This window comes from Aphelocoma coerulescens, chromosome 2, assembly GCF_041296385.1.
Source record: "Aphelocoma coerulescens isolate FSJ_1873_10779 chromosome 2, UR_Acoe_1.0, whole genome shotgun sequence".
Classification (NCBI taxonomy): Eukaryota; Metazoa; Chordata; class Aves; order Passeriformes; family Corvidae; genus Aphelocoma; species Aphelocoma coerulescens.
The window spans coordinates 79,874,845-79,889,815 of NC_091015.1; the positions used below are offsets into that span (position 1 = coordinate 79,874,845).

General features: G+C 48.2%; 1 protein-coding gene across 1 annotated transcript; it reads left to right on the forward strand.

Moving 5' to 3' along the window:
• The first annotated feature begins 1,351 nt into the window (after window positions 1-1,351).
• Window positions 1,352-3,995, forward strand: LOC138106878 (tubulin beta-2 chain). The gene is made up of 4 exons (XM_069008206.1): window positions 1,352-1,493; window positions 2,006-2,114; window positions 2,378-2,488; window positions 2,702-3,995. Exons 1-4 carry the CDS (start codon window positions 1,437-1,439, stop codon window positions 3,760-3,762), a joined length of 1,338 nt encoding a protein of 445 aa, XP_068864307.1. The 5' UTR covers window positions 1,352-1,436; the 3' UTR covers window positions 3,763-3,995.
• Window positions 3,996-14,971: the final 10,976 nt, after the last annotated feature.

Below are 14,971 nucleotides of genomic sequence, written 5' to 3' on the forward strand. Positions count from 1 at the left end.
CCTCCGCTGCACACGCGCACCGACACCGTGGTGTCAAACAGGCGATGCCGAGGAGGAGCCGCCACGCCGGGCTGACCGCCCCGAAGGGCACCGGGCACGGCGGGAGCCGTGCCGCCCTGCCTGTGTTCTTCCTCCCCCCGACCTCCTCCTCCTCCGGCGGCGTGGCCATGTGCCGTGCCCTGGCCGCCGCCGCGGCCCCCGCCTACCCTCCCTGCGGCCGCTGTAATGCCCGCGGTGACATACGGGGCTGCTCGAAAATAAACTGGGGACCAGAAATCATCTCTGGGGACCACATGTTCAAACCCTCCCTGCTCCCCCCGCCTTTCCTTTCTTCATCCCTCAGCATCTGTAATCCGCAACGAAGAGACGAAGAGCAAGACCCGCTTGCGGCAGAGCTGAGGGAACCACCCTCCCCGAGCCCCCCGGCCCGGTGCAGCAGCACCCGCGCTGTCTATTGTCTGCCTGCGGGTCGCTGGTGGCTGCGGCCGGACGGGCGACAGCGCGGAGCGGGGCGCTTGGCTGGAGAGCGGCTCCTGGCTCAGCTTCGGGGACCCAATCCGACCTTTTTAGGCATAGAAAGAGAGGCCGAGCTCGGCACCGAGGAGGGGCAGGCGGGGATCGCTCGAGGACAGGGCTGGCCGACAGGAGCTTACACTTTATACCGCACAGCCCGTGCTGAGGGGAAACCCACCCTCTACTCCTCCGTGCCAGGGTAGATAAACCGGGTCAGGGCGCGGGGCTCCTGACCGCCGGTGCGGGCTTGTGCGGAGAGACGGGCGGCAACCACGGGAACCTGGTGATTCCGGCGAGTGCTCGGTGCCCCCACGGGGAAGGGAGTCTCCCGCCGGCACCGTGCGAACGGAGACACGGGCGGGGGAGGCGGGGGCAGCCGCGGGATTCCCCCTCCCTCCCCCCCCCGACGGCAACGCCCGCCGCTGCGGCAGGGAAGGCTGAGCGTCTCGGGGAACAAAAGGCTGCGGCGGCTGCGGCCGCGGGAGGGCAGAGAGGGGGGACAGCGGCCGCAGGGAGGTTCCGCGGTTCACACGTGGGCGGCCCGGCTCGGCCGCTCCATCGCGGCCCGCGGCGCCTTTGTCCCCGCTGTCAGCGCCGAAGCGGGGCGGCGGTGGCGGGGCGGCGGTGGCGGGGCGGCGGTGGCGGGGCGGTGGTGGCGGCGCGCCCCGGCCGCTCCCGGCGGCCCCGCCCCGGCCCCGCCCCCCGCGCCTGGCCCCGCCCCCGCGCCGGGCACAACGCCGCTGCCGCGCCCCGCCCCCGCGCGCCCATTGGCTGCGCGCCCCTCCCGCATGACGTCACCGTGGGGCGGGGCGCGGCGCCCGATTTAAGGGACAGCGAGGGGCGCGGCCGCCGCAGCGGCGAGTGCGGGAGCGGGCGGAGCAGGCGGCGGGAGCAGCGGCGCGGCACCTTCGGACACCGGCACCATGCGTGAGATCGTGCACATCCAGGCCGGGCAGTGCGGCAACCAGATCGGTGCCAAGGTACGGACCGGCGCCCCACTCGTCCGAACAGGACTCCGCGCGTGGGGCGGCGCCCGCTCAGCCGGGTTCCGCGTGTCCCGGGGAGAGCACTGCCGGGAGGGAGAGACCCCCGCTTCCCGCTGCGGAGCACCGTCGGGCTCTCCCGCCCCTGCGAGGGTCCGCGTGGAACGGATCCCGGGTGTTGCATCTTAGTGGGGAGCGCAGTGGGGCTTTTACTCCGTGGGCGCGGCACGCCTTGGGGAAGGAGGGTACGGCGGGGGCTTCAGCTGCCGTCCATCAGCCCCTCGTGGGCTGCAGGGGTCCCGGGAGGGCGGGAGAAGGGGCGCCGAGCCGGTGCCACACCCCTCCCGTCGGTGGGGGGTGGCGGGGGGGTGTGACGGGCGCGGTAGCGGCTCCGTCTGGCCGGGGGGCCGCACCCACGCGCGGCGAATCCCCGCCCGCCACGTGGCGGGGATTTGGCCAGGGGGCGAGAGAGGGGCGTGGCGGCGCTGACCGCTCTCCGATCCTCTCAGTTCTGGGAGGTCATCAGCGATGAGCACGGCATCGACCCCACGGGCAGCTACCACGGGGACAGCGACCTGCAGCTGGAGAGGATCAATGTCTACTACAATGAAGCCACAGGTAACGCCCATCTGTAATGAGCTTCCCGGGGGAGGGGGCATAGGACGTGCAGGCAGGGGTCCCCCAGCCCTCCCCGCAGTGGGTGACGCCCCAGCACAGCTTAAGTGGCTGCTTTGTTTTCCCGTCCCTGGATCTGTCCAAATTCCCACACACTCCATGTCCTCAGCAGCAAATGTAGGGAGGTAGATGGGAGCACAGCAGGGCTCCTGTGACGCTGGCTGCCGACTGCGGGGCTGTAATGCCGGTGCTGGTTCCTCCCACAGGTAACAAGTATGTCCCCCGTGCCATCCTCGTGGACTTGGAACCCGGCACCATGGACTCCGTGCGCTCCGGCCCCTTTGGACAGATCTTCCGTCCCGACAACTTTGTCTTTGGTGAGTGACTGCGGGATGGAGGAGTTCCAGCGTGGGAACTCCACACACAGGAAAGACTTGGAGCAAGCATGCGAGTGACCTTGGGGAACCTGAATCCCCACAGCAGAGTGGGGATGGAAGTGAGGGGAGGAGCCCCTAGGGAAGGGGCAGTGGCATCATCTCTGTTTGTGCCTGGGGCGCTAATGTGGCACCTGGCTTCTGGTCTGCCCTTAGGTCAGAGCGGGGCTGGCAACAACTGGGCCAAGGGGCACTACACGGAAGGCGCTGAGCTGGTGGACTCTGTGCTGGATGTGGTGAGGAAGGAGTCGGAGAGCTGTGACTGCCTCCAGGGCTTCCAGCTGACCCACTCGCTGGGCGGAGGCACGGGCTCCGGCATGGGCACCCTCCTGATCAGCAAGATCCGGGAGGAGTACCCCGACCGCATCATGAACACCTTCAGCGTCATGCCCTCGCCCAAGGTGTCGGACACGGTGGTGGAGCCCTACAATGCCACCCTCTCTGTGCACCAGCTGGTGGAGAACACGGACGAGACCTACTGCATTGACAACGAGGCCCTGTATGACATTTGCTTCCGCACCCTGAAGCTGACCACTCCCACGTACGGGGACCTCAACCACCTGGTGTCGGCCACCATGAGCGGCGTGACCACCTGCCTTCGCTTCCCCGGCCAGCTGAACGCCGACCTGCGCAAGCTGGCGGTCAACATGGTGCCTTTCCCGCGGCTGCACTTCTTCATGCCGGGCTTTGCCCCGCTGACCAGCCGCGGCAGCCAGCAGTACCGCGCCCTGACGGTGCCCGAGCTGACGCAGCAGATGTTCGACTCCAAGAACATGATGGCCGCCTGCGACCCCCGCCACGGCCGCTACCTGACGGTGGCCGCCATCTTCCGGGGCCGCATGTCCATGAAGGAGGTGGACGAGCAGATGCTCAACGTGCAGAACAAGAACAGCAGCTACTTTGTGGAGTGGATCCCCAACAACGTGAAGACGGCCGTCTGCGACATCCCCCCGCGCGGCCTCAAGATGTCCGCCACCTTCATCGGCAACAGCACGGCCATCCAGGAGCTCTTCAAGAGGATCTCGGAGCAGTTCACGGCCATGTTCCGGCGCAAGGCTTTCTTGCACTGGTACACCGGCGAGGGCATGGATGAAATGGAGTTCACGGAGGCCGAGAGCAACATGAACGACCTGGTCTCCGAATACCAGCAATACCAGGATGCCACTGCTGATGAGCAGGGCGAGTTTGAAGAGGAAGGAGAGGAAGACGAGGCGTAAAGTTGAGATGGGTAGGAGTTAAGTATAGTCTGAGCAGGCAAGTATTCATTGAGAGAAGGAATCTGTGCAGTTGTGCTGAAGCATGCATTTTTTTAATTTGGTGCTCTCCACTGTTGCTTCTGTCAGCAGTTTTGTATCCTTGACTGTCCAATGTAACAGTAGTTGCAAAATACTTCAGAGTCTTCTGTTGAAATGGTTAACTTCTCAAACATAAAGGCTTTTTGTGTCCTAAACTGTCTCCTCTACTTTATTTCTCTCTAGATTAAGCAAGTAATTATTTTGTAGTTTTCTGTAGTTTCACTTCTCTGTTTATTCCTGAACTTCAGTGAAAGGTTAAGCTCAATAAAACAAGAATTTTCAGGCTGTGAATTTAGCACCATGTGGAAACTGTAGTAGCTCAGCTAAAGATGCCAGGTAATTTATGGAGACTCCTGTGTCTAATAGCTTAGCTAATTGTTGGGGCAAAATCTGCTATAGCTGATAAAAACAAGGCATTGCACTTGAATCGTGCAACTCCTCTTTATGGACATACATGGTAGAGAAGTCAGAGAGAAGGTATTGAATTCCACATAACAAACTGTCAAAACTGATTTGACAGGATAGCTGCAGGCTTCCCTACTGCCATTCAGCAGCTTATTTATCTTGTTCCAGGGACTATAGTACAGGCATATGGGTGGCTGACTGTGATTTAACTTGATGCTGAGCTCGCTTATCTTCCCCTCAACTCTCCTCTCTAAATACAAAAATTCCATGTAGAGAAGCATAGGTCTGTACTAGCAGGCATCTTGGGAGCTCAAGTAAAAACCAGAGCTTTTTCTCTTCAAGAATAAAATTTGCGTTTCCCAAAAACAGCTACTAACCTGCCCTTAACTGTAAAGGGATTGATTCTACAGGGTGATCAATTCCCTTTTGGAGATATGAGGTGATGGGCAGATTTCTAGGCTCCAAAGGGTGTCCAGAGCATCACATACAAGCTTAGGCACCTATAGATACCCTGACAATAGCTGTCTCCAAGTTACATGTTTACAGGGCAGTTGTTTGCTCCTGGTCCCCGCAGCAGATGAACCTCTACCCGGGCAGGGGAGAGCAGTGCAGCTGCACCCTGCTGTGCATCTTTGCAAAGGTAAGTGCGGTTTCTTTACAGTGAGGGAGGGGGGGATTTATGTTTCTGTGTTCTTATAGGGTGCAAGAACGCTGAATGAATCTACAGTATTGTTAACAGCAGTTAGCAAAGTTTCATAGATCCTGTTACTCTTACAAAGCAAGAGTGAAATCCCTTGTGGAGTTTAGCAGTTACCAATATGAACACTTAGTCCTTAGTGCATCTGAACACCGCTTAAGGGAATGGTCCTGCACTAAAAAGTGTTGCTAGGAGAACAGCTGCCAATGCTACAATTACTGCAGTCCTTACTGCTCTGAAAGAGCTGGTATTCACATGTGTGCAGCCTCTATTGTGATCCTTTACTGAAATGCTTGCAAGGCATTACTGGAATAAAGAATTAAAAGGGAGCTGCTGTGCATAACTAATATCTTGCCTGTTTTGAGTCTGCTGCCTGTGGACACTGCTCTGAGTGTGCCCTGTTCCTTTGCTGATGGGCCTGCTATGCTGGTGTGTGTGGGACAACAGGCACTTGCTAAAGCTTTTCCTCTCATCTATAGATTTGGTTTCTGGTGTACAGAGGAGTGAGAAGCACTTAAACTGCCTGGACTGTCGGTAAACAAATACAGCTGTATATACCCACAACAGTACTTGTATTTCTTAACACTTGAGCAGTTCTAGGATTAAACATTAGACAAATTGAGGTTGTTTCAGTAACTCAGTTAGTACACGCTGCCTCAGGCCCTTTGAGGAAATAACACTGTATCTGGTTGCCAAAGTAACCTTCCCTTGAAATTACCTAGCTGGGTTGCACTCGAAATTGTTGATCACACAGGTTTGAGTCAGCGAACGAATCTAAATAGTTTCACTAAAAGAGGAGACCTTGGTCTTTGATAGTAAAGATCTTCCTTTCAGCTGTGACACTGTAGCAGGTTTCACTAGTATTCAACATGTCTAGCATCTAATTCTCAGTGTAATTACACTGTCTCTAGCTAATCCTTAAATATAGCTACCCAAGTGACACATTTCATTACAGCTCCCTTACTAGAAAGCAGGACACCATCCTACATGGCTTGCTGTTGTTTGTAGTCTGTTTCTTTTTTGTTGTTGTTGTTCTAGAGGAAGAAAACCCATAGAAATACTCTAGACAGAAATGTGTCCTTTCATAAATCCTACATGTCTTATTTGCCAGTCATAATAATGAAAAAAAAAAATCAAACTATCATTTCAGTAGGAGTTGAGAAATATAGAAAAATGGGATACTGAAAGACTTGAAGGGAAGGTTCAAAGCTTGGTAGGAACAGTGAGTCGAATATAAGGGAGGGTGAGTCTCATCCTGGGACTGCAGCACCTTTTTTTTTCCTTTGTATCTTTGATCTTTAGTTGTATTTATTGCCCAGGAAACCTTTCACTATAAAACCTGGAGCTGACTGCTGTATGCTAAACAACAGAGGTGTCTTCACAGGTCTTTGTGGTTGCAATTTTTCTGTTTCACAAAGAAAGCAGAACCACTGGAAGGATTTCAGATTAGGTTATCTGACTGCCTTAACCTCTCCTGGGGGTAGATTTATGTTTGTCCATGTGATGAACAATACATTTAGAGCTAAAGGTCTTGCATGAGGCATCCTGTTTGGAAGAAATGGGGATAGATAATACAAATCTAGTGGCGTGCAGATTAAGGCATTTATAATGACTGATTTGTGTTGAGATATAAGTTAATAATATAAAGCAATGTATTTTCATTTCAATAGATCAGCTGTGGCCTAAAGGGAAGCATTCTCCTCTGTTGACAATTAGAGCTGATGGTGTTGGGGAAGGGAACAATCTCTTTATTTATTTTTAAAAAAATTCCCTTTGTTAAGTGTGTGGAATTTTTAAGCATGTTAGTAGAATGTCTTGACCAAGGCAATTAGTGCTTGACTGCTGTTAAGTGCAAGAGGGTAAAGATACATAAGGTTGTAAAAACAAGTAGGTGCCATGTAGGTTTAATTTAAATGGAAACGGCATGAGTTGTGGTAGCCTTGGGATGCCTTCTCTCCTAATTTCTCTTCCCTATTTATTTCTCAAACCTCAATCCAAACCATTGTAGCAACAGTGTTGTGGAAATATAATCCAGTATGTGGTCTGATATCTCAAAACTCTTAAAAGGATTGTAGGTTTACATCTGTTTTCCAACAGATGTTTTCCAGTCTTTCAGGTGGGAGCAATAATGATTCTCCTTTCCCCAAAATACATGAAGTGCCTATATAAATCAGAAATTGGGTTGCATTAAGCATGCAGTGGTCCTGGTGACATGATAGTCTAAGAACCAAACCTGAGGCCCATCCTGTTGGCAGGTGTATCCTTCCAGAAGGTATGAGGTGAAGATCAGAGTAAACCAAAGTAGCAATAGGATTTATAACCCGAAGAAAGAAGATAATCCAGATGTTTGGGTCTCCTCTCCGGTGAATTCCCTGCAAAAATAGGGCAAGCCCCTAATCTGTGCAGGGAAATCTGCTCATGGATGATGATACCATGTGCTACATAGCTCAAAACAGTGTGGTGATAGTAGGTTCTTCTACATGTGCAAGTACTGTGAGCCTAAAGAAACTGTGATGGACTGACAGTCCTTATGGGAAGGTGCTGCAATGCACTACTGCAAAGCACAGCTCTGGTGCCTGGAGCAACTCTGGCAAAGTGGTGCAAGAGTGACAAGTTTTCTTGCCCCACTAGAAAAAGTTGGGGCCTCTAACAATACTCCCTGCATTGGAGTGAGTTATCTTCTTGTTTCCTTTGTCCTTTGTCTTCCCTGTAATCCCTATAACCAAGTTATGTGTAAGATCAGGATAAAACCCAGTAATGGGTTTTGGTAGGGCAAGTTTCATGGTTGTTCCACTGAAATCACTTTCCAAACACTTCCCTCCCTCCCACCCAAAAAAACCCAAACCCAACCCCCCCCCCCACCTCATTATTTTACTACTACTTTCTTGGTTTTGTTTCTGTTTTTTAAGAAGTGTTGTTAATCTATATTAGATTCTGCCTTACAGTGGGAGGTGCTTTAATTACTACTTTCTGTTTAATGAAGCCTAATATTTTTGTTTGCTATAGCTATGAGGAGCTAAAATCTTCTCTGAAGAAATCATGTGACTACCCCCTATTATTCACTCTACAACTTTTCTCCCAAAGGATGTTATTCTACTTTTCCTCTCCACATTGAAGTATAATGAGCAAATACTTTTGGTATGGTAGCCTGCACAGGAGTTACAGGTAACACCATTCCCCTGAACCTGCTCATTGTAGGGAAGGCACTGTTTTTTGTTTACAAATAATCCCTTCTCAATCTTCCCATTTGGTTTTTCAGCTGCTTCTGCATTTCCACAGAACAAAGCTTGTGACACTTTTGATGCTTTATATGTGCCTGGGGTAATCTAAGTAAGGTTATTTTTGCCCCCATCCAGTCCCTTTCTTCAGCTCAAAATAAACTTCTAAAGAGAAGAATGAGCTGATTCTGTGTGTGACTAAAAAAAAAAAATTTTTGAGAATTTTTCACTTTCCAGTCTAAAATCCATTCATGCTAAGCACCCACCTTTTGATACTTCAGCAATCACCTGTCCTGGTCTGTTTGTTGTTTATTAAAATGGGAAAGAGCAGACTGTTCTCAGATGCCCCCATTTAAATGGGTCTTGTCTTTAGCTTGCCTACAAGAAAATTCAAAATGGAAGCATTTGGTCACAGGAAAGTGCCTCAGGACATGATGCATTTTGGAAAAAGACATTTCTTGGCCCTGAGTCTCCTGGACACTTGTCCAGCTGGAGCCCTCTGAGCATTGGAAACCAAGGCAAAGGGAGGGTGTGAGGGAAGCTGTGAAAGCCTGCCCATCCCCAGACATTCTGCCAGCCAAGGACACGGTGCAAATGACAACTCCTCTCCCTGAGCATTTTAACAAGACATGAACTGTTTCCCTGCTTCTAGCTTCAGTCCTATTTTAAGTATTTTATTTGTGAATCTGCCAGAAAGAAAAATTGTGTCTCTTTGAAGTGTGTTTATAAGAAAGCTATCTATTTACAGTATCTAGGTAAAAAAGAAATAATTTAAGAGTAGGTCATTCCCTCCTCCCCACTCAAAGTCATTTTTCCCTTATGGGCAGAATTCCACTTGTAAGGGAAGAAATCAAGTTAACTCTGTTAAATTCTTGTTTATTATCATTTGGTTCTTGTAGTGTAGAGATTTTCTTACTGGTCTCAATTTACCCATATGTCATCCTTCATAATCATGTTATTTTTCTCACTTGGCTTCCTTGGAAAGCTTAAGGCATAGGTTGTTTTTTTTCCCCCTTTTTGGCAAGAATGCCTCTGTCATTGCAGGGAAAAAAAAAAAAAGTTAATAATAGTCCAGTTTAAGCAGAATGTGAAAAAAACACCCTTGCTCCAGAGAATGAAGTGGCTACCCTGGCAGAGGTTTTGTAGCTTATTCAGTAAAAGGTTCTGTGTTGTTTTGCAGTGAAAAATGTTTCCACACTTTCCATAAATGTAATAGAAAGATACTGCCTGCCTCCTTAGTGAATAATTAAACACAGGTTTCAAGCAGAATTCAAATGGTCTCACAACAAGCTTTACAAACATTTAATGAAATTCAAGCACTGACTTCTTACATCATGCTTCTCTGCATCCAGCATAATGCTGGTCTTACAATTAATAAATTAATTGTATGGCTGTTTTTTTTAAAAATTTCAGCTGAGAAATTTCCAGCTCCACCCTAGCAGGCAGGGATTAGCGATTTTTGTTGGCATTGAGAAAACTGCCACTTCCGCAGGCAGGGCTGATTCAGTATCCTCCAGCTGCTAAGAAGGATGGTCCTATTCCCCTGCCCCACTTCAAGTGTTACCTCTGTGTCATTTTTCCTCTGCCAGCTCCAGGGCATGTCTGACCCTTTCACCAGTCTTTTCCTCTCCCTTAACTCCACAGTTAAGGTCAGAAAACTGAGGGGGTGGAAGAAGGTTTTTCTTAAATTAGGTGGTGTGCCAGAGGGAGAACTTGTGCAAAGAAGGGGGGGAAACGTGGGCAGCTGGAAGCAGGAGAGAGCAAAATAAGGTATTTGGTTGATTCAGCCACCTAGTGCAATACCACCCTGAATTCTCCTGCAGAGAACCTGGGCAATTTTAAACAATGTACACTGAATCCCACCACGAACTACTGCATGTCTTAGCAGACCTCACAAGATGTGGTTCAGTTTGCCCAGTGTCAGTTTGAGTTACAAGTAACTATCGGATTGCAAGAAAGGCTAAGGAACAAAAGAAACAGTAACTATCAGATCAAAGTCTCTATCTGTACCTTGTTCTTGATGACGTGCAGGAAATTAACTGCCCTGGAAAACATTATATCGGCATTTCATTTATACTGATGCTGGAATCTTAGTCTTCTTTTGACTGGAGGACCCAGTTTGTAGGGGTATCAGACGTGTTTCATCTGCTGAGCAATCTAAAAAGGTAGATGCAGCCTGGATGGGGGCAGGAGCCATCTGGCTGCTACCCCATCACATCTGGTATGCCAAGAGGAAATAATGAGAGGCTGCATTGTTTTGCCTTTCTTCTCAGTAAATTGCTGCCTGATGATGATGACTACATTTTTCCCTTTTTGGAATCATTTTGTGACATATGATCGTGTTTATTATGGTACCTTTGGAAGGCAGACAAGTGGGGTTCTGTTTACTGTGTCCTGTACAAGCACATTCACAGAAACGCCTGACTCTCAGAGGCTATAATCTAAATTCACAAGAGGAACCATATGGTGTGGAAGAAATATTAGTTTCATGGAGAAACAGTTTTCTGCTCTAAAGGTGCATGGGTTATTTTGGAATTGAGAGTGTCCCAAATTGCTCTGTAATGTGATTTTTTTCTCACACATTTATCCTCTCTCCTCTTTTGTTCTTGGCCAAACACACAGACTCTCAGGTATAATAAACAAGTTCAGAGGGCTCTACAATGAAACTGCTTTTGCTCATTCATAAAAACATCCTCAGTGTTGTTGTACTTAATTGCTTCTAGTGCCTGCAGTGAGCTGTAATACTGAAATAAAATAGATTTCCCTTTTAGGTATTTTATTACTAACATTAAAATTACTTTCACAATTATTCTATCCTCTTGTGGGCAGGATATTCTTCTATCTTAATGCACATTGCAAATGATTAAGCATCAGGTTCTAAAGGTGACCTCAGACAGTCCTCATCAAGTGGGAATGTCATAGTTACCAGGTAGAAGGCAAACAATAAGGTAATGAGCAGAGCCTGCTCATTTGAGTACCAACAGAAAGGCTCAAAAAGCCATGAACAACACATGACATCGTCCATCACAAATGAGTGAGAATAAAGCCATGGGCAGACATTTTGTGTGCTTGAGAAGCTTTCATATTTGTACACTTGTGATTCTTTCTCAAACAATGGGAAATCAGGGACAGACATGAAAATGTTGTGGGATCCCTGTTGCCTGCCTTGTGCATCCATCGCCAGGCTCCACCGTTGCCTTGGAAACTGGGTAGGCAGGGTTTGATGCAGGCAGGGAGGAGGCTGTGGGAGAGTTTCGGCTGCCGAAGGGCCCATGGGTGTTCCTGGGCACGTGCCCTGCCTTTGTATGAATGGGAGCATTTTGGCTTTCATCTGTGATTCTGACAACTTAGAATTTATAGAGCTATATTAAAAACACCCATAACAACAGGGAGCTCCCATATCTATTTAAGTATCCTTGATGGCTACGATTTGTAAAAGTGTTTACCATAATGAAAGATTCTGAATTGACATTCAAGTAGTTGACATTTAGTTTGGTTCACTGTGTGGTCATGGATGTTCAACATTGCTGAAGATGAAGGAACTTGTACACATAAATATGTACTTCCCTTTAGGGATTCAGAATGAAACCTGGAGCTGCATCCCCACCCTGAAAAAAACAGTGGGAATCTACAGAGACCAGTACTATAGTATCTAAGAATTGGTTTCCTAATAAAAGCTCAGAATCCTTAGTGGAATAACTATAAAGGAGGTCACTGTGTGCCCGTGGGAAGAAGACATGTCAGGGAGTGTCCAGGTGTCTTCAAGAGAAGAATCATAATGCTTCAAGCTGGGCCTTTGTGGCTTGTCAGGAATACTTTGGCACCTGAAAAGCTCTTCAGTGTCTGTGTGGATCCCTCAGAGATGCCAGAGAAGCAGCTGTGTTGCAATTCCACCAGTAGTGAGAAGATGTAACTGCCTGCTGCTGCCCAAAAAGGTGGGTTATGCCTATAGCAAGTACAAATGTATATGTACAAGTTTTATGAATAGTAACAATGGCCGCCTGTGATTAAGTGTTACTGAAATATGTCAAAGGAAAATACTGACGACAGCTGGGATATAAAGAACACAAACTTCTAAAGAATTTGGTGAAAAGATCTCAGTGCCAGCACAGTCCTGGATAGTTAGCGATTGCAAAAGCCACATGGAATAGCACCACACTTAATTCCCAGTGTCGCAAAGCTTAAGCCAATCTGTGCTCGTGACATTTCACAGCAGCTGAGGTTTCTGCACTGGGGAAGAAAAAGAGCTACAGTTGATAAGAAAGTCAATTCACTGGAGCACACTGAGAGCCACTTTTGAAAATACAGCCAAAGTACTTTTCCAAGGTCACAGCAGCCAAATTCCAGGCAAAGACATGGTACTTCTTTAGCCACTAGTATTTTCTGCTGTAAATGAAAAAAAAAAAGAGAGCGAAACTGGTGACATTATGCATTGATTTATATTGTGTTAAGCATAGCTAACCTGAGCATTATGTGTAAACAATTCTGATCATTTTGACTTTATTTTTGATAGTGGTAATGATTTCCCACATCAGTTGTTACCTCACCTTTGAAAAAAATCTTCCTGTTTTGAAAGTGTTGTAATTGCAATATAATGTTATAGTGTACTGTGAAACTGAGATGAATAAACTGTCACTCTGGTGTTGCTGATCACACACAGCCTCCCACTCCTTTCTTTGCCTTTCATACAACCACAGAACTGCTGAGGTTGGACAGAACCTCTGGAATCATTAGTCTAGTCCATTACTTTGCCCGAAAAGGTCAGCTAGAACAGGTTACTCAGGGTTGTCTCCCCTAGGGTTTTGACTGTTTCTGAGACTGGACACTCCACAATCTGTCTGGGCAACCTGTACCAGAGCAAAGTGGTTTCTTTTCTTATGTTTAGGTTTCTGTGTTTCAGTCTGTGTCCATCGCCTCTCCTCCTGTCACTGCGCACCTCTGAGAGGAGCCTGGCTCCATCTTCTTTACGGCTTCCCATCAAGTATTTATACACACTGATAAGAATCCCCTGAGCCTTCTCCAGGAAAATCGGTCCCAGCTGTCAGCCACTCCTTGTATGACAGATGCTTCACTTCCTTAACCGCCTTCATGGCCTTTCATTGGACTCACTCCAAAATGTCCATCTCTCTCTCATACTAGGGAGCCCAGAACTGGATGTAAAACTCCAGACGCGTCTCACCACAGCTTATCCCCTTCCCTGACCTGCTGGTAACAATCTTCCTTAAACAAGGATGTTGCTGGACACCCTTGCTGTTAGGGCATGCTACTGACTCATGTTCAACTTGGTGTCCACCAGGATGCCGAGTCCTTTTTGGCCAAGCTCCTTTCCATGTGGGTGGTCCCCAGCCAACTGCTTTAAGGGGTTGTTCCTTTCCAGGTACAAGACTTCACACTTCCCTTTGTTAAACTGCATGAGGATCCTGTCAGCCCATTTCTCCAGCCTACTGAGGTCACTCTGGATTGGCAGCACAACCCCCTGGTGTATCAGTCCCTCCTCCCAGTTTTGTATCATCAGCAGACTTGCTGAGGGTGTACTCTCTTGCCATTTAACTCACTAATGAAGAAGTTAAATGGTGTTGGCCAAGGATCAGTCAGTGGAGTACAGCACCAGTGGCTGGCTTCTGAATTTCATGTTGTTGATGTCAAGCTGTTCAGCTTGGCAGTTCAGCCAGTTGTCACTCCATCTCACTGTCCATTTATCTAGGCCATACCTCATCAACTGGCCTACAGGGATGTTACAGTAGACAGTTCAAAAGACTTCACAAAATAAACAATGTTAACTATGCTGAGCCTGTTGATACTTGGCAAAAGTTTGAGAGCTTGCATTATCATGCTTTCCCCTTGGCACTTCAATGTTGTGCTTAAGGTGAACTCTCTCCAGTTCTATTATTCTGAACACAAGGTACATAATTTTGCATCCTCTTTACCAACCTATTCCTGGCTTCATTGTGGCTGTCATCTCCCTTCCCTGGTGCAAGTGTAAAGCTGTCCTCAAGGCTGACCAGCTGGGTGGCAAAGCTACTTTCACTTCTCAAAAAAATTAGAGCTGTGAATCAAGTAATGTTTTATAATCAAGTTCAACAGCTTCTGCCCAATCCATTATAGACCCTGCTGAAATTTGTTTCAGATATTCTCCTTGGTAGCAGTGCAGATACAGCTGTGTATTGCAGCTGGTTTGATTATATTCTCTTTGCCATCCTTGAACTGTCTCTCCTCCCTTGGTCATCCACCATGTGCTTATCTCGTTTTTTTTCCTATGAGAGATCAAACAGAGACACCACAAGCAGGATTCAAAGTTTTCCAAAATGAGATCTGTGGCAGGTGTCTGGTAACACACAACATAACTTCACTTATAGAAAAGAAAGATATCCCATTCCTGTGGATGTTAAACTGCTATCACTGCTGGATAACTCCCAGAAAAAAAAACATTCTTTAGCAGCAGCATAAAATCTCATGCCAACCCTCTGTGTTCCTGAAATTAGAGCCCCATATATACAGATTGAGCAGCACTATCTAAAACAGTTTCATGCTTGAAAGTAGCTGTGGGCTTTAACATCACTACCCAATCTCTGCTTGTTTCAGGTGCCCGAGCTATGGTAAAATTATGCTTGTGCTTCAAACATATTGAAACATGATTAAGCAGGCCTGAGCTAGAAATACAGGCTTGAGGGTGCCAATGAAACTGAGCAGCATGTGCTTTGCTGCTGTGGCGCAGTAGAGGCGAAGGAAGCGAGAGGACGAGTTCCAACAGGTGTGCAAAGAAGAGTTAGGCGGTCTTGTTTTCTTTTTCACCTCAAGATGAGCCATGTCG

What these genes read in the sequence shown, in the direction of transcription:
- LOC138106878 (XM_069008206.1), top strand. Translation starts at nt 1,437, where the DNA reads ATGCGTGAGATCGTGCACATCCAGGCCGGGCAGTGCGGCAACCAGATC. An exon ending in GCAACCAGATCGGTGCCAAG is followed by an intron (nt 1,494 to 2,005) that starts GTACGGACCGGC and finishes CGATCCTCTCAG; the next exon opens with TTCTGGGAGGTCATCAGCGA. An exon ending in TCCCGACAACTTTGTCTTTG is followed by an intron (nt 2,489 to 2,701) that starts GTGAGTGACTGC and finishes GTCTGCCCTTAG; the next exon opens with GTCAGAGCGGGGCTGGCAAC.